We start from the raw sequence: 26,526 nt of genomic DNA on the forward strand, positions 1-26,526 counted from the left end.
GACTTTTTCTTAGGTACAATAATGATGAGTGGATGTGGGATCCTAACAAATGGGAAAGGGACACGCCGCGAGTACTGCGAGTTCAGCCTAGATGAGCTGCAGGTATGATATATTTTATTTGTATCGTGCTTGTACACAAGTGTTTCTTGGTCTGTGGTCATCTAGATAAATGCTGGTCTCTTCCCCCCTTTTCCTGTGTCCCCTTTTGTCCTGTGTCCCACTTGCTTCATAGACTGTGTTTGTAGCTCCAGACATAACTTCTTGTCATCCAGAGATGCCAACATTTAACTAACAACCCACTTAATACTGAACTCCACCTTTCCGCTTCTGTCTGTGCCTGCCACGCCTCATTCTGCATTTGTACTTTCTGGACATTTAATGCCAGGGCTCGACTAAATTTTACCAGCTGTGACGTAATCCTCTGCTGCATATGAGTCCTTTTCTGTCTGGTGTAGCGTTTGGCCATTTGTATGCATACTTTGTGAAATTAACGTCTCTTTATCAATAGGAAGGGGATCACATCGGCCTCACGCGGAAGTCCAATGGTGCTCTCCACTTCTACATTAACGGCATTGATCAAGGTATGTATCATGCATGACTATTCTCATCCATATTCTGGAGACTTTGGTGTATGGCAATATAGCCCACTTCAAGAGGAAAACTGGAACAGTCGTGTGCTGTAGGTAGGAACATGAGCAGATCGGACGCACCTGCCACATCTAGGGATACTTAAGTTCCAACGTCTAATAATTTGAATGCAAATAATGAACATGTATATTTACCACAAGTTTGAATCATGTTTGTTGAATAATGTACTTTCTTTGAAGCTAGTAGCACGAGTTATATATATATTTTCGGAGGCTTGTGGAATCTCCTTAGATCACATGCTATGCATATGCCGACATCTACTGAAAGCTGCAGAGTATTAGTTGTTTTTGAAAAAAGGGATGTCGACAGGGCGTGCCGGTAATACTATCCCTAGTGTGATGTCCACTGTACCCTTGGTTCTTCACGCGTCGAGGTCCCTCGGATTGTTTTTTACCGCCATCGTAGACGGCGGCTATTTCGCTGAGTTCTCCTTTTGGCATAACGCCATTGATTTGTACACATTAGAGATAGTTTCTCTTCCTATCCTTTATACTTTCCATCACCGACTATTGATCACATCCGACAGCGGTGAAGAAAATGACCACCGAAGACGCCCATCAGCGGATCTGTCCGGCTTGGAGGGCTGCTTTGGGCTTCGGCGCACACAGTGGGGAGAGAGGGTGGAGGACATTTGAGAATGTTTTAACCCCTTTTCATACACTATTCTCGCTTAGCTGCCGTTTCATTTAAAGGAATGGTTCGGTAAACATTTTTTATTGCCCCTATGGGTCGGCCATGTGTTCTTAAGCCTAAGTCGCTCGATTTTAGAAAAATTTCCTATGGACCTTACCCGAGTTTACGTCTATTAAACGCCCGCGAAAACGGGCATCAGGGAGCTGCCATTTTGTGATAATCCTATCATTTCCCCCATCGCCCTGGCTGACCTGCTTTTGCGGCACTAAATCATATCCCCCGCCCCTGAGCCTGTCATCAGCAGACGCGTACCACCCATTTCACAACGCCAAAGCACGTCTCGTGTCAACATTCGCTGCGCTTCAGCTAATGACGTGTCGCATGGAAATGGCAGGACGCCTCTTTCCTCAATAAGTATAAACCAACCGTTTCACAACACACAGCAGCAGATTTTCGATTCCATTCCTCTCTCTGTTACTTTGAGTATTCTGTGACTCGTTTCTGTGCTCGGGTCAGCTACCTTCGTTGCTTGTAGCCCGTGTGAACAGATACCAGTACCACTGCTATAAATTATTTTAGTTTGTTTATCACACAATGGCTACAATAATGGCCTACATCTACGAGCCCGAGTATACCGAGGAGGAACTACTGGAAAGGGAAACACGCGAAAACGATGGGTCTTCGCACGGCAGTTGGGAGAACGATTCAACAGCTGAAGAGCCTGGACCTAGTCGCATGGATGGTGTTTCCACCTGGTGCACATGCAATCGGTGCAAGCTAATGCCAACCGAGGACGAGAACTGCTGCTGCTGTGAAAACTCAGGATGTGTGGCCTTCATTTTGGAAGTCGAGCCACGACTGCAATGCATCACCGAGCTGCCAGACTTCAGGGCAGTCTGCCTCACACGGTCCGTGTTGAGGATAATGATGGTGCTTATGCACGAACTTCGCGGAACTGTTCGTCCTCGTAATCCGAGTAACGAGTAAGTATACTCTGCTTGTCATGCCACTCCTATTTCATGGTCTTCTTCTATATCCAAAATGACATATACATATCATTGTAACGCATGAAAGTCGTTCAATAGTGTGCAGTGTCTAGATAGCATTTGTCCGAGCAGAATGCCATTAGTTACAAGAATTGTCATTGACAACAAACGTTTATTAAACTTATCTTGGTCATTTAAAAACAGTTTGTTTCATTCCTTTTCACAGGTGGTACAGGCTGGTGGCCTATCGTTCCTTTACATGGTGGCTTCACGGGAGGCTTGGACACCGTGTTCGAAGAGTAATACCCGCCTGTGCCGTTCGTGCCATAAGAGAAACGTTCCCGAGTGACAGCGGTCAGTACAGGGGATTTTCTCTCACTGTGCTGCAACCTGACCTGCACAATGTGTAAAGTCTTGTATTTTTGTGTCATTAAAATAAGATGCAAAATAAAACACCACATATATTTTAACAACGGTTGTTTCGATTTTTTTAAATGAATCAAGTGTGTCTCCATTCAAGGATGGAAGTCAGACATCTGTGCTCCGAATGGGTGAAGGTCCGGTCCTGTGAAGCAGGGTGGTCACTATCTAAGCTAACATAATATATTCTCAATAATGCATGCAGGTATTGAGGACACGTTTGTGGAGATGAACGAGCTATGTGCTTAGTTCAGGCTGGTTCACATGCAGAACAGTGATCGAAGAGGAAGAGTGATGTGTTACATGTATTAGCTGTTGCAAATACCTCTGGATTTTTCCAGTCAGAGTGGGAACGAGGGTGGGGGCCATGTGCTGTGCGCAGTGAGACCTGGTCACCAAGATGGATTGGAAAGGGGGTACAAAAATGGATGCCCCGTGTCCTGCTCAGTGGTCCCATCTACGCGAATGTCAACCAAAGTTAACATCACATAAGGGCAAGGGGCGAACCCACTACTGAAGGCACTTGGTCCGAGTTTCTACTGAGAAGTAAAGGATGAGAGGGGCCTGATGGCCCCTCGCTCCCCCACACTTGCCTGCATGCCCACCGGCCCATCCATCCTACCCACCTCTATCAAAGGCGGTTCGCACCCTGGGATGAGCGCTGGCATGGGGGGCTGTCACGGGCGCAAACGGCCAAGGTGCCAAACAGCATGTACACTTCAAAAGGTATCCCACTCCCAGGGGCCATCGTTCACATGGCCTCCTCAGACCCGTGTCTCCAGGCAGGCCTCCCCTGAGGTAGGCCGCCCCCCTGCAATCCACATAAGTGTGTCTCCATTCAGCAGTCTTCCTGTGCCTTAACGCACGCCCCAGGCCCATCCATCCCACCCCCCTATATCAAAGGTGGTTCTCACCCGGGGATGAGCGCAGGCATGGGGGGCTGTCACGGGCGCAAACGGCCATGGTGCAAGACAGCATGTACACTTCAAAAGGTATCCCACGCCCAGGGGCCATCGCTCACATGGCCTCCTCAGACCCCTGTGTCTCCTGGCAGTCCTCCCCTGAGGCAGGCCGCCCCCCTGCAAACCACATAATACCACGACATACACACATCATTCATTCACAAACACACCCCTGTTTCTAATACTTTATAAACCACTTGATATGTCTCATGAGAACATCTTTGTGCTTTGCAAGTCAACTCCTGAACCTTCTACCTGAGAAGCACTGAGATCTATGCTAATCTGCTCGTCGTCGTGTTATCTGTGGCCATCTACCTGTTTTCCTGCAACATACTGCTCGGCCTGCTGAATCCAACTGTTTGTTGGTCAAGGTATCCTAGTCATATTTCGGTCATTTTTACATTTCTATCTATTTGCGATTACAGTACCCAATAGAGCTATGGTCATTGGTCTCATTGCTATTGACTTGAGTTTCCATTGTTATGCTATCAATAGATCTATTTATTTTCATCTGTGTCAATTGTCATCGAATTGCATCCTTCGGGGGTCCAGTCTATAATGTAAGCATGTTTCCTTTTCGTGCAAGACTGAACATCCAAGGGACGAGTCACATGTTCAGAGTTTAGTCACATAATTTCTGTAACTTAGGCAAAATACTAAGCCGCACATGATGAACTGGTATAGTTCCGGCGACCAAAACAAACCTTGCATTGAGCATGGTATGGTTCATTGACTTTTTTATGACATTTTTATTCATCAAGGTTTTACAATAATCTTGATATTTACTTTTCAGAATTTTCAACAATGCCTGCCTGTTCGATTAGCGGTTGCCCTTCGACGACCCATGCTAAATCTGAAGGCACTACAGTGCATGTATTCCCGAAAACTGTTGATCGAATAAGAGAATCGGTCAGACATTGCGGATATCCACTTTTTGAGCTGGAAAGTAGTGTCCAACAAGTCTTAGAGGACAAGAGGGGTGATCGATACCGCATCTGCAGCCGGCACTTTTCCTCGAACATTTTTGCCACATCTTGGGTAACAAAGAAAAATAAACGGTGAACGACACGAAAATTGCTCGCAAACGCTATTCCAACTCTATTCATCCACATTCCGCTACTGGTGAGTTAAGTGTCCGGATTTAGCTTTAGGCCTTGTGGTAGTGTGTAGGTAGAATTGATATTTTAGGCGTTGTCCCTTGTAATACTCCCTTGTAATCGATATTGATATGAGTGTATAGCTTTTAGAATAATGACATTTATCAATAAATTATTTTTCGATTTTATAACCCCCAAAGGAAATCGATTTTATAACCCCCAAAGGAAATCTATTTATGGGCACAGAGAACTGTACTATATTGCGCATTTTCAATAGCATTATTCTCAACTATTCTGTCAGTTTACATGGCAATTTTTTAATATTTGCATTTCATCATCAAACAATAATTTACCTTTACAACTGCTTGACTATCCACTGAATCTGAAGCAAAAACATTCTACATCTGTGACGTGCCCGCAGTTATCAACCACTTCTAGCGCGAATCAGGTAATCATACTTGGCTATTCCGCTACAGAATTGTTTTATGCATGTCAAGTAATAGTTTTTATGCATAGTGTGATTATTTTACCAATTGTTTGGTTAGTGCTTTCCAATTGATATACACCTTAGATGTCGTCCCCTGGTGTTTGTTTCAGGGAGATGCTGAAGCGTCCACCACATTGACAACAGCCTTAGATGTTCTTCAGCAGCACGAGGTATGGATACTGACAGCGCCATCGACCGCGATCATCAGGACTGGAACACTTGTCGTTTGATTGTTCTACACCATGTTTCATTCGTGGTTAGCCATTGATATGTACTTGTGCGGTCGACCCCAAGTGTGTGTTGTGTTTTCAATATTGTAATCCTTACTAATGCAAATATTATTTTTCAGGCAGTTGTTGAAGCGTCAACCCACGCACTTGATGTGGAGCCTGACATTCAAGTAATTCCAGGGGAAGCGGGACCATGTGGATACGAATCGGCGCAACAGCTTTCGGAAGTGCGCACCACATTTACAACATCCATAGATATTCTTCAGCAGCACAAGGTATGGATACTGACAGCTCCATCGAGCGTGATCATATAACGTGATTCTATTTGCTATACTTTCTTCCCTATTAACGCAAGTACTGTGTTTCAGGGAGACGATGGAGCTTCCACTACAATCACAAGATCCCATTTAGATGATGCAGATGTAAAGAAATCAGAGAAATAAGTCGATTAAATCTGATCATATTTAGATATTCCTTGATTCTTTTAGACAGTGCATCATTTGTGGTCATCACTTTATATGAATCTGTGCCGTCGACCCAAGTGTGTGTTATGTTTACAATATTGAAAACCATACTAACTTAAGTACTGTGTTTCAGGGAGTTGATGATGCCTCCTCTTCAATACATCTTTCGTGGCAGTCCATGCAGAGCCAGAGGTATGGATACTGACAGCTCCATCGAACAACATTTTGATACACAGTAATGAAAATACTATGTTTCAGGGAGTCGATGGAGCCTCATTCCGTGCTGTCTATGCGGATACAGAAAATATAGTCGTTGCAGCGCAAGAGGAAGGCGAGACATGCGGATACGAATCGGAGCAACAGCGTGCAGATGTTGAAGGTAGAGTCAAAAAAGTTGCAAAGAAAAGAAACAAAAATAAGGTTAGTTATAAACAGTTCATAACTTTAGAAAATTTTTTGTGCTGGGTACTATTTTGTTTTTTTCCAGTCAATTGTACTATACTTGATCTTGTGTTTAAACTGATCATCCCTTTTCCAATCTATCCTTGTTACCCGTGGGTGTCCGAACTATACATACACAGACAGTGAAGCGAGTGAGAGATGTTGCTTGCCAGACCATTTACACTATGGAGGAACTATTAATTCAGACGCCGCATGTTGAGACTAGAGATGCTCATGTCCAATGGCCAGAACATGAAATGAATGTGTCCGGATAATCCAGTAAAGTTGTAAAGGACCATTGCTACAGTGCGACCGCACCACCACAACAACATGATACTGGATGTATTGAAGATGGCTCTGAAGTAGTCGCAGATCAATTCACACAAACTACACCCGCCAAAAAAATTGCCACCAAAAAAGCTGTCGACATTGTTGTGTTCTCCCATCAATGTTGAAGTAGCAGATGTTGAAATGACAGGGAATGAACCAGCAGCAGTATTCACCGACGCATCAGAACTTGATAGCAGCGATATTTCTTTCAAATGTAGTGATATGTTCTCAACGTCACAGGCCGAAACAACTTTGACGCAGGATGACAGTCTAATGAAAGAGGGCAAATACATAGTATTCGATAGTTGTTTGAATATTAGAAGTATGCTGAAATTTGGGCATTCAGTTAGAGGGAAAGTATGTGGGAAGCCACTGATTCATGTGACTCGTCAAAAACAAGGCAGTAACGTCAAAATACATGCCGCCTGTAGATTAAATCATATGTTCTCATGGTCTGCACAACCGATGCTGGGGAAACTGCCAGCAGGCAATATGTGTGCAGCTGCCTCACTTTTTAGTGGGTCCAGTTTTAGAAAGTTAGTCTTTCTTTCAGTTTGTGGGACTCCATTTCATTTAAAAAACGCAGTACTACAAATACCAACATGATTATCTGTTTCCGGCCATTAGTGATGCTTGGAAAATTGAACAATTGTCTCTAGCAAGTACATTGGAAGGCAAACGATTCAGGCTAGCCGGCGTTGGACAGTGCGACAGCCCTGGATTTTCTGCCAAGTACTGCACCTACCACTTTCAGGACATGGATAGTAAGAAAATGTTGAGTTTGGTGGTAGTGCAGGTAACACAATGTACATCCTTAGTGGCCATGGAGAAACTAGGATTTGTAAAATCAGTGGAATATCTACAATCGAGGGGAATGCACATCGACCTCATAGCCACGGACAGACACGTTTCAATTGCCAAGACAATGAGAGAGCAGTTCCCACATATTAAACATCAATTTGACGTATGGCATCTTGCTAAATCAATCGATAAGAAAATCTCGGCTGCAGGGGAAAAAAAAGTTTGGAAAGTATTTCAGAGTGGTCCCAGTCTATCGGCAACCATCTTTGGTGGAGCTCCAAAACTTGTGAAGGGTCAGTGGAAATGCTACTTGAAAAATGGCGGTCATTGATGCACCACTGTACCAACGTGCACCGCTGGTCAGAAAACCTACATTTCCACCAATGTGAACATGGCCCTTTGTCCCCAGTGGAGGCATGGAAGAAGTGGTTGAATCCATCTTCACCGACGCACAAAGCCATTGAGAAGATTGTTTTCGATAAAACTCTATCTAGAGATTTGAGGGGACTGACCGAATTCTGTCACACAGGAGGTTTGGAGGTGTTCCACAATATGTGCCTAAAGTACAGGCCAAAGCATTTCAGCATACAGGGCATGAGACATAGGACTCTACTTGCCGTCTTGGCCCATAACGGGAATCTCGGCCGTGAACAATCTAGGACTACGGGTAATGTAAAGATGCCTCGCTACACTAAGGCCTTTTCAAAAAGAAGTAAGCAATGGGTGATCAAACCAGTCTATGAGGAAATGGAGTTCGACTTTGTCAAAAGCCTTATTGTTGCTGTATTAGAGAAACACAGATATGGAATTTTGAATGTTTCTGTGCAGAGCACTGATCCATTGCCACCCAACATTGCCACTGTGTCATGTCCACCCAAAGGAGAGCTGGTTGTGAAGTACAAATCCTGGTTTAAATAATTGTAATACGATTGTCTTTTTGTAAATAAATGTTGTTGTACAGTGTTAACCCTAACCCCTACCTTCACCATCCTGGGTGGCGAACAACCTGGGTGTCATCTTTGAATTCTCTCTATTCACCTCATATTGCTGACCTTGTCTATATGTGTATGTATATATTTTTGTTGATGTAACTAATTTTCGCAATCTCATGTAAATGCTGCGCACTGTTAACCGAGGGGAGGCTTGCGTATTGCAAATAATAAAACAAACAAACAATAAATCTCACTTTCAACTCAACTCCTTGGGTACTTTATACTTTCCCTGACCATCCCCAAAAAATTAAAAGTCTCAATAGTTATGGTTCTTTGGGGCTTCAAAGCTTGCAGACAACAAGGACAAAATTGGGGGCCTTGGAACGCGCCAAGCGAGCCGTTGCAGATGGGAGAGAAGCCAGTTCGCATTTGCACATTGAGGCGCAGTACATAGATGGATTCGAAACTTCAAGTTCTCACAGATGGCTTTACTACGGGATGTTGCAAAGAAAGAATGTATGCTCATTTCTAGTGAAGGTCAGCGGCTTTGATTTTCAGCTCGCGGCCTGAAGAGGCCCACAATTCGCACTGGCAGTATAAGGTTCTATTGTTTTTTGACCTTGAGAGACAGGGACCATGCCGAAAGAACTTAATTTGAAGGGGGAGGTGCAATAACGTAAGAGACAATAATGCAGAAAATTCTGAAACTAGACCGAGCTTCATGTTCAGTATACGAAAAATCGTTGTCAAGAGCACAGTGGGATTTATGGACTGCATTACGCAGAGACACAATGGAAATTGCAAATATAATGTAAGTAACTCTTTAGACGCTTTTATACCGGAATGAAGAATTAATGAATGGATGCATGAATAAATAAATGAATGAAGAGCTAGGAAAACGTTTGTGGGATCGTCCTTGTAGCGGGCACATGGACATGCAGGTCCACATTCCACACGCATGTAGACAAACAGTCGTTTCTCATTGTGTGCTAACCTCGATTTTATTTTGTTACTTTTCGCATTGATTTTAGAGCCGAACATACTCCATTACACTATCCTTGAAAACAAATAGTTTCAGCTCGGCCGTAATAAATAAAATGAATAATATTAATAAAGATCGGCTGGCGAGACTAATTATAATTTTATGTTTTCAAAACAGGTATATCCTTCCCTACTGCGACTGCCACCAGTTTCAGACCCCGGCAGACGGCTTCTTCAACCGCCAGCTGCAGCTTCTTGTCAACAACTGCACCACCTTGACGATCTTATGGGACGATCGCCAAGGGCCCATATGCCCTTACGCGGTACTAGAGGCTAGAAGCAACATATCAACCTTTACGCTGGCCTAGTACCTACTTGATGGAACAGCCTTGTGGTTCACCGTGCGACCAAAGTGCTTCTTTTAACGAAAACCAACACCATGTGTACCATAAAGGAACAGCGCGTGACTCACGATAAAACGGAACAGTTTTTGCGGATAGAGAAAAAGAAAATAAATGGCATTCCGAGTTCATATGGCAATTGCTGAATATTCTATAAACATTTAATGTCAAATAAATGTACTTTACCAAATGTACTGTGTTGCTGTTTGATTTTAAAGTACAGTTTCATATTCCGAATTGAGGCGCGCTGTGTTGTGAGTTGATCTGTGTTGGTGTCCAGGTTCTGTGCGAACTCACGTAGAAGACGACTGGGCGCGTTTGCCTACGCAGCACAGAAACGTCACGGAGAGAGGCGGGGAATATGAATGTTTTGATAATGTCGGGGGCGGGGGATATGATTTAGTGCCGCAAAAGCAGATTAGCCAGGGCGATGCAGCAAGTGATAAGATTATCACAAAAAGGCAGCGCCCTACTGCCTGTTTTCGCATGTGTTTAATGGACGAAAACTCGGGTAAGGTCCATAGGAAATTTTTGTAAAATCGAGCGATTTAGGCTTAAAAACACATGGCCGACCCGTAGGGGCAATAAAAAATGTTTACCGAACCATTCCTTTAATTATGGATAGAACCCCTTTTAAGTTCTGCCCGAAGTGCAACAAAAAATTCCAGTAGATCGACAAGCACCTGGGGTGCAAACCTTGTCTCCCTCAGGATCACGTCAGAGGGACATGTTGAGCCTATAAGCTCTTTAAACCCAAGACGTGAAAGGACTGTTTAAGCAAGCACTGGGCCCACCACGCCATGCAGGCCGAGGCCACCGTGGACGTGGAGGAGACTTACAGCGGCGTCAGCGACGCTGCGTATTCCGACAGCGAAGGCGATGGGGATACTTTGGTTTCCCAAGTGCAAGCCCTCGACCCCAACAGACAGGCCATGTTACAGGGACGACACCCGGCGGCATCGGCACTCACACATCCCTGCACACTAAGCACACACCCAAGGGGCGAGACTCGACATGTTCGAACAGAGGCCTACGCACAACATCTAAGGAGAGGTCCACGGAATCCCTGTCCTCTGGGCAGTCGAGGTCCCAATAGCAGCATGACAGGCCCCGACTGTCAAAAGACATCACGGATGTTGTGATTAAATCCATTCCCGAACATCGCACGTTAGTTGACGAGGCTTCGGATATTTCTACAGCCGAGTGTTCTTAGTTGAAAACAGCAAAAAACAGTATTCGAATGTATTGTCCTCCAACGCATTCCACATCTTTGACATGTAATGTCCACAGCTGTGCACTTCGGAAACTTTTTCGGCAGAGGGCATCCTGCGTCGATGGCGTGTCCCTCGAAGGCCTCCGTCGAGGGCGACGTCACAGGATGTTATAAATAGGACACACGGCACCCGTAGCCTCAGTTCCGTTTTTTCCGCGAACGTGTTAACTACATGAGACTCGCCACACCTTGTGTGTTCATCATTACAATGTCTTTCTCTTCGACCCCTCCGAATCTGCGGTCTGGCTTTAAGACCTGCCGGGACTGCAAGTCAAAAATGTCGCTCACTGCATTTGTTTGTGGTGCCTGGGCGAGTCACACAACACTGACGACTGCTCGAAATGCCAGTCGTGGAAAGGAAGGGGAAGCTCCAGGTAGGTAGGGGCTCTAAGCCTGTTAAGTCCTGGACTTCCAAGTCCAAGGGGGTTTCAACCGACGACTCGAGGGGCGACTCTAAGCATTGGAAGTAGTCCCGGCGATCTCGGTCCCGGAGTGGTTCCCGCCACTCGTCCTGGCACTCTAGGAAGCGCCGTTACTGGTCGCCTTCCCCGTCCTCCTTGGAGGAAGGTTACATGCCCTACGAAGTCCTCGACTACGGAGGAATGGGTGGCATTTAAACAATCCATGTTAGCGATTTTTCAATCGTAGGGCGCAGGTTCGGTGGCGCCTTCTAACGAAGCCGGCCAGGATCAGTCTCGCACTGTGGCTTGCACGCCTTTGGGCTCGGGTACACGACGCGACTTGTATCGGGAGCCTTCGAGGTCCCGTACGGACAAGGAATCGGAGTCGCAAGAGACGTGTCTCTAGGTCTCGGTCCTCATCTCCGGCGAGACCGCAGCAACCAGCCTTGCCGTCGTATCAGCCCATGGCGCCGTCGGTGCCTGTGTCGACGCTGAAGCCTTCAGCGATCACGACGTTGAGGTTGGCGATGCTCTCGGCGTCAGCTTTCGGTGCTATCAGTGCGTTCGGGGATTTTTTCTTGAAATTGCCCATTGGTGTACCCGGATATCGTGGATCCTCCAAAGAAGGCTACGTCGAAGTCTGTGAGTCCAGTTTTGGACTCCAGGCCCTCTCCTGTCGCCAGACCTGGCTTTCACCTCCCTCTGGCTGGTATTTATGAAGAGGAGGAAAGGTCAGAGTTTGATGATCCTGGTGAACTTGAAGCTCCACATTTTTCTGGAGACGGGATCACAATGTTGATCCTCTTCAGTGCTCCATTCCTGTGGTTTTATCTTTCTTGCTTTCTTTGTCCCACAGGGGCCTTCAGGGTGGCATGGCTACTTCCACCGCCCTCCAGCGGGGTGTTCCTATTATGAATATTTGTGATGCCGCTACTTGGACTTCAATCAATACATTTGTAAAACATTATTCCCTGGATACATACCATGGTCAGGATATGGCCTTTGGGAAGGCGGTTCTTTATTCCGCAATCTAATTGGGTACTCTAAATTCTTTTCCCTCCTCCATTTACTGGTACTGCTTTGGGAGCCTGTCAAAGATGTGGAATGCGTTGGAGAACAAGTTACTTACCAACTGGTAATGTTCTTTCAACTGGATGTTCCCCCAACGCATTCCACATCGCCCTCCCAGCCTGCCCCTCAGGAGAATTTCCTGTGCGATTGCAGCTTCCGTTTTCCACAAGGTTAAGTGCAGTCCAGCAGGCATCAGACTGGTGCCACACGTTCTTGGGGGGGAAAAATGTAAACTGAGGCTATGGGCGCCGTGCGTCTTATTTATAACATCCTGTGATGTCGCCCTCGACAGAGGCCTTCGAGGGACATGGACCCGACGCCATCGACGCAGGACGCCCTATGCCGAAAAAGTTTCAGAAGTGCACAGCTGTGGACATTACATCTCAAAGATGTGGAATGCATTGGAGGGAACATATAGTCAAAAGAACGTTACCAGTTGGTAAGTAACTTGTTCTACAGGCGGGATTAGCCCATTTGGTTAAACACGTCCAAGAGAGCCTAATAATGGGGAAAGAGTCCAAGAAGAAGTCTTCTAAGACCTCTCATAGGGAAAGGTTCCATAAAGAAAGGACCCCACACAAAGAAAGGGATCCAAGGGATTCACAGGATTCCTTGTCGGCAGCTCTGAAGAAAAAGGGGCCAGCCTTCACCTCAAGTCCCAGTCACTCCTCAGGATCATGGGTTTCCATTGGACCATATGTCCATTCCTAGCTCTGCCCAATGGGCTTGTGAGGATATTGATCGGGTCATAAGAAGGATGAGCTTTATGGAAGACATTTTTGAAAAAAAACAAGATTCTTTCCAGAGTCTTCAGACCACACCGGACACAACAACTGCCTCTAATTCTCAGGCCCCTGTATCGGCCGCTGCTTCTCAACCCCCTTCAAAGAGGTTCCGTCCCGATACCCTAACTATTCCATCACAGCAGGACTCCCCAGTCATTGACCGGTATGACCCGGATACTGACACTGAGGACCTCTATGTAACTCAAGAGGCCGCAGATCCTTACTATGGTGATGATGAAGAGCCAGACATATATAACATGGATTCTCGCATAAACCAGGATCCTCCTGTGTCAGATTCTTCTATAGATAACCAGCCACTACAGAACGACATGCTCATCAAGGCAGCTGAGCACTTCCAGATAAAAACGCCAGAGACTCAACAAGACAAGGAATTTGTTGACATTTTAGGGGATAAGAAGGCTGTCACTCGGTACATTCCCATCCTGTAGTCTATTCAGCGGAAGATGCAGCCCTCACTGGGAACTCCTAACCAGAAGCGGGTAGTTAATCACCACATTGAGAAGCTCTTCAGCCCTTCTCCCTCAGACCCTTTTTATATCGGGGGACAGCTCAAACCTGACTCTCTTGTAGTTAAAACAACAAAGAAGAGAGCAGGAACACCCCAACCCTCTTCTGAGGCACTTCCGGATAAGGAAATAAAAGAAGCTGTACACAATGGGGCAAAAAGTGGCCTCTTCGGCTGCCTTTCAAGCATGGATAGCTAATAACTCTTCTGGTGATTTATAACTGCCATAAATGGGATGAGGTATCAGCTTTATCAGCAGCCCCTGAACCCCTTGAGACACAATTGGCCCTTGTGACTGCAGAAGGCAGGGCAGTTTCAAGCTGCATTTTAACCTAGATGCCACAGACAAAATTCACAGAGGGGTTCAGGCTACAATCAGAATCAGGGAGGGTTCTGGGGCAACAATCAAGGCCTAGCCTCACAAGGATACCAAAGGGGGCAGCACTGATCCCACGGCCGGGCAGGGCCTCCTCATCTAGAGGTGGAGCCACACTCCCAAAACGGTGACTACCCGCTTCAGGTGCCCTCCCATGTCTCTCCAGTAGGAGGGTGTATTTCAAACTTCACCCAAGTATGGGAGGGAATCACCTCAGACAAATGGGTGCTATCCACCATAACGGGCGGTTATTGTTTAGAGCTAATCAAGCAACGCCAGAACCCTTCCCCGTGCCAAAAGACTCACTCGAAGCAACGCATCCTTCTCGAGGAAATCTCAACGCTGCTCCAAAAGGACCACATAGAAATCGCCCCGGCGAACCAGGTAACTGAGGGTATTTAATCAACCTAATTCCTTGTGCCAAAAAAAATCTAACAATGCGCCTAGTATTAGACCTCTGCCCTGCAAATACCTATGTCAAGCCACATCAATTCTGCATTCCTACGCCACAAGAAGTAATCCCTCTGTTAAAACGGGGGGGTGGGGGATTACATGGCAACATTGGATATGAAAGATGCTTATTTTCATATTTCAATGTTCCCAGCGCACAGAAGATTCTTGTGGTTCAAGATCGTGAACCAGCACTACCAATCCAAGGTGCTACCCTTCGGAATGGCATCCGCACCAAGTGTATTCAGCAAGCTACTGGTCGTGGTGGCGGCGGCGCACCTGCGCAGGGAGACAATCCCAGTGTACCCTTACCTGGACGACTGGCTGATTACAGGGGAAACTCCCCAGATTTGCAGGCAAAACATTCAAAGAACTATCAACCTTCTCTTTCAGTTGGGCTTCTTCATAAACAAGAAAAAAATATGTCTAGTGCTGAGCACAACCAAACAGTTCCTAGGAGCTTTAATAAACTCAAAGGAGGGGTTAGTCTTTCCATCAGAGGAAAGAGTCCAAAATATATAACTGCAAATAACTCATTATGAGGCCTGCCGCCAGATAAGCGTACGCAAAGCTATGCGTTTGCTAGGCATGATGGCATCTTGCATTTACCTGGTACCACACGCGCCTGCGACCCATGCAGGAGTGGTTGGCGAAACATTGGTCTCGGGCAAGCGGTCAGTGGGACGATCTAGTGGTCGTTTCGCCAACACTAGTACAAAACCTACGATGGTGGACAAGAGAGAATCGGTAAAAGGGAAAACCCTTCCACGATCCAGAAGTGCAGGCGATTGTCACGACAGACGCCTCACTCGCCGGGGGCATGGGGGGTCTCCACCTTCATCACACAGCACAAGGTCTGTGTACTCATGCTATAGCGCAGAACAACATCAATCTGTTGGATCTAGTGGCAGTGTTCAAGGCCCTTCAGATATTTGCGACACACCTAGCAAACCAGTCCGTGCAAGTCCTCACCGACAGCACTATGGCAATGTTTTGCATCAACAAACAGGGGGGCACACGTTCTACAAATCTGGCCAAGCTAGCACAACAAATTTGAAAATGGGCACTCAAACGGAAAATCTTCCTGTCATCACAGCATGTTCCAGGGGAGCTCAACTCTCTGGCAGACTCATTGAGCAGAGATCCCCTACCAGAGGAACACGAGTGGCAACTAGACACAAAGGTCGTAGACCACCTCTTCTCTCAATGGGGTTTCCCCACAATAGGCTTGTTTGCTACAAGCAAAAACAGACAATGCCCAGAATTCGCATCCAGGTTCCCCAACCAGGCTCCAATGGGAACGCCCTATGGATGAACTGGTCAGGGAAATTTGCTTACGCTTTCAATCGCCCCCCCCCCCCACTTACTCGTCTCGTGAACAGGGTGGTGAACAAGATTAACTAGGAAAAAATGACTCTCATCCTAGTTGCTCCTATGTGGACAAGACAACCATGATATCTACATCTGTGCGAAGTGGCGATGTACCATCCCATCAAACTCCCGTGCCAACCCAACCTACTCACTCAACACGGGAGATTAACAGTGCCCCCACAACCTTACTCAATGAACTTGGCACCGTGGCTCCTGAAGTCATAGAGTTCGGACATCTTAACCTACCACAAAGGGGCATGGATATCTTCAAGGAGGCACGAAAGCCAAACACTAGACATTGTTATTTTGACAAGCAGAGGAGATGCGTAATTTGGTGCCAGGCTAAACAAATAAACCCCATAGAATGTACCCCATCCCACCTTCTTAACTATATGCTCCACTTGCTTGACACAGGGTTAGTATTCATTTCCTTAAAGGTCCATCTGGTGGCTTTGTCGGTGTCACACTCACCTGTGTCTCTGCAGGAGCGATGGATGAGCCTCCCTTGACCCAGAGTTCTCACTTCCCTATTTTCACCCGGAGGGATTCCTGCAAATACAAGATATACACTCAGACCTGAATTCTCCTGATTCCCCTGGGCCCTTCCCTTCTCTTTACTGTGTGCTGTGATGTGCCTTAAGGGCTTATCTTGATCTCTAGTAAGGTGTGCTCACCATCCTGCATTCGCAGGGGCTCGATTCGCTCATATGAATGATGCCAACGTCTGTTGGCTGAGTTCAGATGCCACACACGGTTATATGCCTTCGCAGCAAGGCTGAGTGTTCAAGGCGCCAGTTTCTTCACTGGCTAGAAAGTCTTTTCCACAAGTGAACGTTGCGCGGAGAATGTATAGTGTCCTGAATTGTCTTTGTTGGCAAAGGTATTTTGTGGGTGAGTAGCGCTGCGTGTAGAAGTCAGCTGCTGGTAGGTAAGCGCAGCGTCTTAAATTCGAGCGCGCCTGATAATGTCTCTCCCTTTCCCTTGCAGGAGTATATTATGTGATATTGGCGCCTCGAGTCTGGGTTCTGCGCTACCAGAGACTTGGTGGTCTGGTAAGTTTGCACGGAGACTTTGGTAAGTATGTACTGCGTTATGAGAGGGAGCGCAATGCAATAGTCTCCCCGTTATTGGGGTAGCGCTATGACTAATGTCTCATCTTTCTTTTGCAGGGGTTTGTGCGCTTGTACAACTGACCTGGATGCCAGCGCTGTGGGAAGTTTCGGTCAGTATGCGCAGCGTTATTGAACTGCGTGTGCTAACGCTGTTCTTCTTCTTTGTTCTTACAGGTGCCTGTGTTGAAGTCCCCTCTTTACCGGAGATAGCTGCGGCGTGGAGAAAGCACAGAGTACCTGTGAGCAGAAGCAGAATGATCCGGAGCAGGTAACAGAAGTAGGATGATCCGGAGCAGGTAAACTGAAGCAGGATGATCCAGAGCAGGTAAGCTGAGCAGGATGATCCGGAGCAGGTAAGCTGAGCAGGATGATCCGGAGCAGGTAAGCAGAAGCTGGCTGATCCAGAGCACGGCAGGCGTGTTGCTGATGCAGCTCACAGTAAGCAACACAAAGCACTGGAAGAATCTTGGGTGTGGCTTATATAGCCAGCCACACCCAAACACTAGGCAGCTCATGAATTGTCATGCACTTCCTGTTTGGCAACAGGAAGTGGTAACTAGAAAGTTACTACAAACACTAGGAAGGAATTAAGAGGAGGTATCTGCTATGGGTTTTTGTGCCTATGCCAGGCCTGCCAAGCCTCCACCCAGCTTGCCCCAACTGCCTGCCTGGTACCCATGACAGTTGGTTTACACAGCCTCCCACAATAAGGTTTCATGGTGGAAGGTGCCAGTCATCAAGGCATTTATGGAGGGAGTAAAGAGAATCCACCCTCCAATCTGGAATCTGCCGCCAGGATGGGATCTTAATGTAGTACTCTCTAAGCTCATAGGGTCCCTTTTCTAGCCCATGCACAAGTCATGCTTTAAACACCTGACTTACAAAACTGCCTTCTTAGTCGTTATTACTTCCATAAGAAGAGTTAGTGAATTGCAAGAATTGTCAGTGCAGGATCCTTTCTTTGTCATACACAAAGACATGCTGGTTTTACATACTCATCCTAGGTTCTCTCCTAAGTTCATCTCTAAATTCCACATGAACAAGTCCATCGAGCTTCTGGCTTTCTACCAGAACCCCAAAAGCTCAGCTGAGGTAAAACTCCACACACTAGATGTAAGGAGGGCGGTCCTTTACTATGTAGACCAGACCAGACCGCAAAGGAGAACCAACCAACTCTTTGTCTCCATAGCTACAGGCAGAGAAGGAGACTGCATTTTCAAGAATGCCATCTCCAGATGGATAGTCAGATGCATACAACTGTGCTATTCTCTGTCGGACACAACACTGCCTTTCACACCAGGAGCTCACTCCACAAGAAGCACAGGAGCTACTTTGGCATTTATTGCAAATGTCTCCTTAGACAACATTTGCAAAGCATCTACATGGACCTCTGTACACATTCACTCAGCACTACTGCATTGACACACATTCCAAGACAGATACAGGTGGGACAAGCGGTTCTAAGACCCCTTTTCGCCCATGAATCTTCTCACAACCCACCACCTTCTCGTAACACTGCTCGTTAATCTATGCACAGCATGTGATCTAAGCAGATTCCAAAAGTGTCATAAGGGATACATTACTCACCGTAATCGTATTTCTGGTGCTTGTATCTGATCAGATTCACATGAGCCCACCCTTTCTCCCCATGGAGAGAAGGTGCATGGATGCTTATGAGCTTGTCTAATACATATCTGCTTGGATACAACTGTACTCACGTTAGACTTCATGCTACCTCATGTCAGAAAGAAACAATCTGAGGGACCTTGACACTTGAAGGACCGTGGGTACAGTGGAGGTCACACTAGGGATAGTATTACTGGCACACCCTGTCCAAGTCCCTTTTCGAATTTCGAAAACAACTGTAGTACTCTGCAGCTTCCACTAGATGTATATATATATATATAATATAATTTCCCTACATACCAGTCTTTTGAATGGATTGTGTCCTCCCACATATTCCTCATCTTTTTTTTTTTTAAACTTCTTTTTATTATTAGGCAGCATGGCAGCACAACAACAGGCGAACAGCGCCCAGCAAATATAGATTAGCATTACAGTTCATGATATGGTCACATAAAGATTACATACAATATGATACGGGCACAGAGATTCAATCCACATATGAGGGAAAGTAGTTAAACCAAACGATACGGGAGGAGCTCTCAGACCAGTGAGAAGGGGGGGTGGTGGGGGATCCACCGGGAATATGCCAGACTAGTGAGAAGGAGCAGGCGGGGAAGCCACCGGAGAGGTGACGAAGTCGGACATGTAGGAACGGAACCTAAGCCAGACGTCCCTAGGCCTGGAGTGAGTGGGTTGCATGTGTGCCCAAGTTTCCTCGGTGTCAGAGGCCCAAGTGACCGCCCTCAGCCATTGGGCATGCGTGGGGGGAGAGGGGCGAAGCCAGCAGAGCAAGATGGACCGAACCGCTAAGAGCATGCAGAGGCCGGCCAGCTTCCTGGAGTTTCGAGGAAGGCCCGGGAGGTCGTGAAAAAGGCACAATGCAGGGGAAGGATCGATGGGGTGATCGAGCACAGCGGAAACCGTTGAACAAACCATACCCCAAAACTGTGAGAGGCGGGGGCAGGACCAGATCATGTGGATGTAGTCCGCATCAACATGCCCGCAGCGGGGGCAGCTAGACGAACGCCCGCTGGACATGCGATACAGTCTGGCCGGGGTGTAGTGGAACCTGTGCAACACTTTAAACTGAATGAGTTTAAATCGGGAGTTAAAGGACACCCGGTGAGTGCGGTCGCATAAATGTGCCCAGCGATCGTCCGATATCTCTACCCCCAAGTCTTCCTCCCAAGACCCCCTAAGTTTAGCAAATCCTGGAAAGGATCTGGACTGTAGCATGGAGTACAACCTGGAGATTTTGCCTTTCATGGGTGAAGGGGAAGTGAGCTCCTCAATGGCCGGGTCGTCTGGTGGTAACGCAGGGAATGTTTGATAGTTGCGCTTAAGGGTCCTTCGGAGAGACGCGTATTGAAGCCAGACGCTCCGGTCACTTCTCAAGGGTAGGGGGAGATCAGCCCACTCAATGAATGTGCCCTGGTCAAACACGTCCCGCAGCAGCTCGTAGCCTGCCTCGGCCCAGCGACGAACGGTAGATGGTGCAACCTGAGGAACCCCCGGGAGGAAGTTCCAGAGGGGAAGGTTGCCGTGGAAAGCCTGGGTTATTCCGAGCTGTTTCCATGTTTTGGCCAATGCCAGGGATGTGCAGGCGACCGGACTCTGTGAGTCCAGTACCTGAGGAGCGGGTTGAATAAGTAAGGAGCGGATTTCGCGGTCACAGACCGCCAACTTCTCGAGCCGGACATGAGGGGGAGGGGTCAGTTGTGTCGAACCAATAAGAGACATATTGAATTTGAGATACCAACCAATATCTGAGAAAATCCGGAGCCCCGAAGCCCCCCCTAGCCATGGAGGTGGACAAGGTCTCATATTTAAGTCGAACCGCCCCCGAGTGCCAGAGGAAGGAGGTAATTGTGCGAGTCAAGTCTCGGAAAAAGTCTGCGCCTGGCCACAAGGGTACGTTGGCAAACCTGTAGAGCAACTGAGGTAGCACCACCATTTTCAGTAGACCCATTCTGCCCGCAAGAGAAATCGGGAGCTTGTCCCAGGCTGCAACCTTAACGGATAGATGTGAAAGGTACTTCCGAAAGTTCTCTTCGAGGGTCAGTGTCTGTTGACGCGTCACCTCTACTCCCAGGTAGGTGAATGCAGATTGAGCCCAAGTGAATCCCAGAGTGTCAGGAGGGGGAAGAGTGCACTCCGTGAGTGGGAAGAGGGTGGATTTCGAGCAGTTAACCCTGAGGCCCGAGACCCGACCAAAGTAGATGATATCCTCAAGGACCGGAGACAAGTTAAGAGATGGGGAGCGGATGAACAGCAACGCGTCGTCCGCGTATAGGGAAACTATGTCTGCCTTCCCGGCAGAACGGAGGCCTCTGTGAGCATGGCGGTGACGAAGCATGTCCGCAAACGGCTCCATGGCAACCGCAAAAACCAAGGGAGAAAATGGACACCCCTGCCTTGTTCCCCTGGCGATCCCAAAGAGAGGAGAACAGTGGTCGCCCGTGCGGACTCTAGCCACAGGAAGCGAATAGAGTAGCCTGACCCAAGAGAGAAAGGAGGGACCAAATTTACAGTTTTCGAAAACCCGCCAGAGGAATTGCCATGATACCGAATCGAAGGCCTTTTGCATATCCAACGTGGCCGCCACAGCCGAAGTCTCCGGGCTAATTCTGTCAATTATGTTGAATATACGCCTCAGGTTCAAGGAGGTAGACCGCCCCGGAACAAAGCCTGCTTGATCGGGGTGAATGATGGATGGAAGGATGGGAGCTAACCTTAGGGCCAGGGCTTTTGCGTATATTTTGGCGTCGCAATTTATGAGGGAGAGTGGGCGGTACGAACCACAACGTGAAGGGGGTTTACCAGCCTTTAACAATACAGTGATCGTGGCCTCACGCAGTGAGGGGGGGAACACGCCTGTCTCCACCGACTCCTCCCACACTGCCAACAAGTGGGGAAGGAGAAGTGCCTCTTATAAAATTCAACTGGGATACCGTCCGACCCGGGAGCCTTCCCGGAGGATAGGGAATCGATAGCGTCGGAGAGCTCCTCCTGTGTAAGCGGAGAGTCGAGAGAGCCCGAGGCCTCAGGGGATAATGTTGCCAACGGAAGGGAGTCGAGAAAAGAGTCAATCTCCTCCACTGACACCTCGTCTGAGTTGGAGTATAGGGACCCGTAAAAGTTGAAAAATTCCGTGTTGACGTACCGGGAGGAGACAGCCAAAGAGCCGTCCGGTCTCTCAATCCCGGGAATGTGTGGGGAACCTGTCTCGTGTCGGATCAACCTCGCGAGGAAGCGGCCAGGGCGTTCGCCCTCACCGTATTTCCGTGCGATGCCTGGGTTATCCAGAAACTTCTGTTCACGGTCGGCTAGGGAGCGAAACGTGTCCAGCTCCTCCCCGATGGCAGCTAGGTTACCCGTGGTAGAATCGAGTGAACATGCAGCCTCCAGTGACGACAACCTAGCTTCACTCAAGGCTATATCTCTCCGAATTGACTTAAGAACCCCGTTTTCCTTGGAGAGTGCAATCCCCCTGACATAGGCCTTAAAAGATTCCCACAGTGTGGCAAGCGATGATACCGAGCCCGTGTTCAGCTCAAAGAACTCCACGATTGAGTCCTCGAGCTCGGAGTGGAACTCTGGATCGAGCAGGGCTAGGGGTTTCAATCTCCAGCAGCGGGACCGGCCAGGATCAGGGGCCCAACTCACGGTGATGGTCACTGGAGAGTGGTCGGACAAGGTTCTGGGTAAAATCATTAGTTGTTTCACGTCCTTGACCAAGACATTGGAGATCACCCAGCGGTCAATGCAGGAGTATGAGTCGTGGACTGAGGAATAGAATGAGTAGATGCGGGAATCGGGGTAGAAGAATCTCCATGCATCCACCATGGCCAACCGGGGCAGGGATGATAATGCAGCATAGGCTGCCCTGGAAAGATGACGGGGCTTGGACCCAGATCTATCAAGGGCTACATCGAAGATAGTATTGAAATCACCCCCCCAGAGAATTGGTACAAGGGGGAAGCCATCTAGGAGAGACGTGATCTGTCTGTAGAACTCCGGGTCATCGAGATTGGGGCCATAAATATTCAACAAGACCACCTCCCTCCCTTGAAGCGTAGCGTGTAACAGAACATACCTGCCCAGGGGGTCAATGTGTGAGGAGAAGAGAGTGAACCGGAGACTCTTATGAATGAGAGTCATGACCCCACGACTTTGAGTCGAGTAGTCGGTGAAGAATCTATGAGAGCCCCAGGTCCTGGCAAATCGGACGCATTGGGCTGATCTAGCGTGTGTCTCCTGCAAAAAGAGGATCTTGGACCCATGGCGCTCGGCCTGCAGCTGGAGTTGTCTCATCTTTCTATAATTCCCCAACCCCCGTACATTCCAACTCATAAAGGTCAAGTCCCCCTCAGCCATAGATGTGGTAGTGGTAGAGTCGAAAAAGGTGACCAGTGGGTGTGTGCTGCGCCACGGTCCGCCTTCGCTGCCAGTGCCAATTTTCTAACAATAACACCCCTAACATGTCCCACCCCCACCCACATCCCCCTCCCAAACAGAGGAATGACAATCCCAAACCCCTTCAGCCAAAACCAAACTAGCGGCATCATCGCCTGGGGGCCTGTAGGCCGTGCTGACCGCAGCGCTCCGGGCTGCAGCGGAACCAGTATAGCTCGAGGTGCAACTGCAATAACTTATACAACTTAGGAAAGGCATTTTGCATTTAGCAGTATAGCACATAGTTGAGATAAGAGGAGAATCTTGAACAAGTCGAATCCGGGAAAGAGGATCAATGCGGCCTCAGTACAGGGGGAAGGCCGGGCCCGGCCGCCCCCCAAACGGCCAAACGGCCCAGAGGGGGAAGCTGCAAGACTGTAGATAGAAGGGGGAAGTCAACCTGGGAAGTGTTCATCCATAAATTTGGAAGCCTCCTCCGGGATCGTGAAAAAGAACACCTGGTTAGCATGTTCTATGCGCAGTTTAGCTGGGTAGAGCATGGCATATTTGATGGAATGATCTCGTAGCCTGCGCTTCACAGCTTGGAAAGTCTTACGTTCCCGTTGGACGGTAGTCGAGTAGTCGGGGTAAAGATGAATTCTCGCTCCCCCCAGTAGCAGCTCGCCCTTGACCCTCGCGGCTCTGAGTAGGGTGTCCCGGTCCCGGTAGTTCAGGACTCGAGCGATGATGGGGCGGGGTGGAGCCCCAGGCTTGGGTTTGGCGGAAAGGGCGCGGTGTGCACGCTCGATAGCAAAATGAGGGGAGAGCTTGGGTGAGTCCAGAAGCGTCATTAACGTGTGCTCAACAAAGTCCTCCATTGGCTCATGGACTTCGTCCTCAGGGACCCCAATTATACGCAGGTTATTGCGCCTCGAGCGGGATTCCAAGTCTTCGTTCTTCTTCTCCACCTCGAGGACACGGCCGGAGAGAGCGACAAACTCAGAGCGCAGTGCTCCCAATGCCTCCTCGGCAGAGCCGACCCGTGTCTCGACCTCAGACACGCGACCATCAGTCCTCTCCATGTGGGCCTTGATCGAGGATATTGTACCGTTCATGTCATCCAGTTTTGAGTGTAGGGCGGTGAAGCCCTCCCTGATGAAGTCCATCATGTTTTGGGGTTCAGGTGTCACCGCGGACGATGACGCAACAGGTGGCTGCTCAGTAGGGTCCTCCGGAGCTCTCACAGCCGCCCTCGCAAACATGTTAATGGAGCTTTGCTTCCTCGCGCCTCCCTTAGTCATTTTGACAAGGGTGATGGTAGTGTGGGGTAAAGAAGGGGGGGATCGCTAGCAGCCCCTAGTAGGAGACGGGGAGATCCCAGGCCGCGAGAGCCGATACTCCAGGTAGGGTGCGTAAGCGAAAGGGGAGCGGGGAGCGGTCCCGAAGTGTAGGCCGCAAGGCTACAGCCCGACTGGGAGGGCGCTGAAAGCGGCGGCAGGGGGCCTTGAGGGCGGGGGTGCCTAAAGATGGAGGGTAGGAAGCAGCGATGTTAGCGGCACCCTTTCGCCAAGTAACAATCCGGGTGTAGGGACAGCAGCTTCAAGGCGGCGAGGCGAGGAGAAACAAGCCCCCAGTGAGCGGTAGGGTCGCTCAGGGCGTGGGATTCCAGACGTGCGAGGGCAGTGAGGGCCCAGTGGCTTCCCAGCGGGGGGAGAGGGCCGCCGGGCCACAAGACAAGGAGCCACGAGAGTCAGGGCCCCCCAGGCGGATCCAGACGTCACCGACCGTGGGCCTCCAACAACGCCGCAGGGACGTCCCACCAGAGAGGGGCGACCCCGGAGTCACAAGGCAGGGAGGCAGGTATCCAGGCCCAACAGTCCACGAAGCCCCCCCTGCGCACCCCAGGAGGCCGCAGCGCTCCGGCAGCGAGGCGCGTGCAAGCTGGGGGGGAAGGGTCTCCACAACCCCCCCGCCGGATTCCACAGGAGAAGAAAGGAGATCCCACGGCGATTCACCAGGCTGGGGGGGGAGAGGCAGGCCAGGAACAGCGAGAATAAAAGCACGGCCCCCCCAGCCGAGCACAGATGCAGGGAGAGTTTGTGCGCCTTCCGCGGGGTCGCCACAGGAAGGAGGAGCGGCCAGCAAAGAGCGAAGTTCCCCAGCAGCACGTACCTGAGAGCCGCGCCGCTCCAGCAGCGCGGCGTGTGCTGTCGGGGGGAAGAGGGGGCCCTGGGTCTTCACCACGGGCTGCGGAGCCGTGGGGGCGGCAGGGAGGCCCCGATGTAGCGCAGGCAGGCAGCGGATGCAGGCAGGGTGGACGCACCGCTGGGCCGACGTCCCTCCAGGGACCCGGGAGCAGCGACTCAGCAGGACCAGCGGCCTGGCCGGCGGGTCACGGTCCCAGGACTCCGACGACCCCGCCGCCAGGAAGGTCGAGGCGCGCCAGCTCCCACCGATGCCCGGCGAATGCGAGGAGGAGCGCGAGGAGGAGCGCAGCAGGCCCCCGGCGGGAACGACCACCCTCCGCCGGGGCTGGATTTCAGGCGCGGAGGAGCGCCGCAGGAAGGGGGATGGGCAGCGTGGAGTCGGGGATGCACTTCCCGGCTCCGATTCAAAGCGGGATCAGATCCCCAGGATCCCAGAAGCAGCGGGGGAAAAGTCGTGTGCTCCGCGCCCGGCTGTAATCCGTGGAAACCTCCTAAATCAGGATTTGGAGGTCCGCCCGCCTCGGAGCACACGTATCAGGCGGCCATCTTGCTCGGCGCCCAACAGCGCCCCCCCATATTCCTCATCTTTGAGATCTTAATTTCCAGCTTTAGCCGCTTTGGAAAATTTGTTTCTCTTGTCGACAGAGGGTGTTAGGGAGAATTCTCTGTAAAGGCTAATTTCCCAAACCTAGTGAGTCCCCCAGCAGCTTTGCTGGATTTTTGGGGTTTATTTTTTCTCCTGCTAAGAGTGAGACTCTTTTTCTCCAACTCTTAGACATGATTTGAGGTGTCCCTTTGACTTTGTATGTGTTTTATGGGCTATGGGGTCCTTTACCCCATAGGGCTTCATGTGTTTTGATATATGGGTTACACGGCACCCTCCGTGCAGTAACCCAGGGGCGTCGTACCGACCCCCCCCCCCCCAATAGACTCCATACCCTGGGACTGACTACTGTCTCCCAGGGCATGTAAAGTCACCATTGGCTTTACTAGTCTCAAATTGTGAACAGAACCAGTACAAACCATCATATTGTGGACATACTGGTCGGGGCAATTCGATTGCCCCGGGGTCTGTTGTTCGAGGGGGCACCGTCCAGTCCCCCCCGACCGAGTTTTGGCT

At 49.2% G+C, this 26,526-nt stretch overlaps 1 protein-coding gene across 3 annotated transcripts in view; it reads left to right on the forward strand.

Moving 5' to 3' along the window:
• NEURL4 (neuralized E3 ubiquitin protein ligase 4) overlaps window positions 1-26,526 on the forward strand; it is a 1,090,504-nt gene that overhangs the window by 114,389 nt on the left and 949,589 nt on the right. For all 3 annotated transcript variants that reach the window (XM_069645712.1, XM_069645703.1, XM_069645722.1), the window contains exons 6-7: window positions 14-102; window positions 509-581. In XM_069645712.1, the coding sequence (XP_069501813.1) occupies window positions 14-102; window positions 509-581 (162 nt within the window). The remainder of the gene's footprint in view (window positions 1-13; window positions 103-508; window positions 582-26,526) is intronic.

The sequence above is a fragment of the Ambystoma mexicanum genome, chromosome 1p (assembly GCF_040938575.1).
Source record: "Ambystoma mexicanum isolate Mex_15411 chromosome 1p, UKY_AmexF1_1, whole genome shotgun sequence".
Taxonomy (NCBI): Eukaryota; Metazoa; Chordata; class Amphibia; order Caudata; family Ambystomatidae; genus Ambystoma; species Ambystoma mexicanum.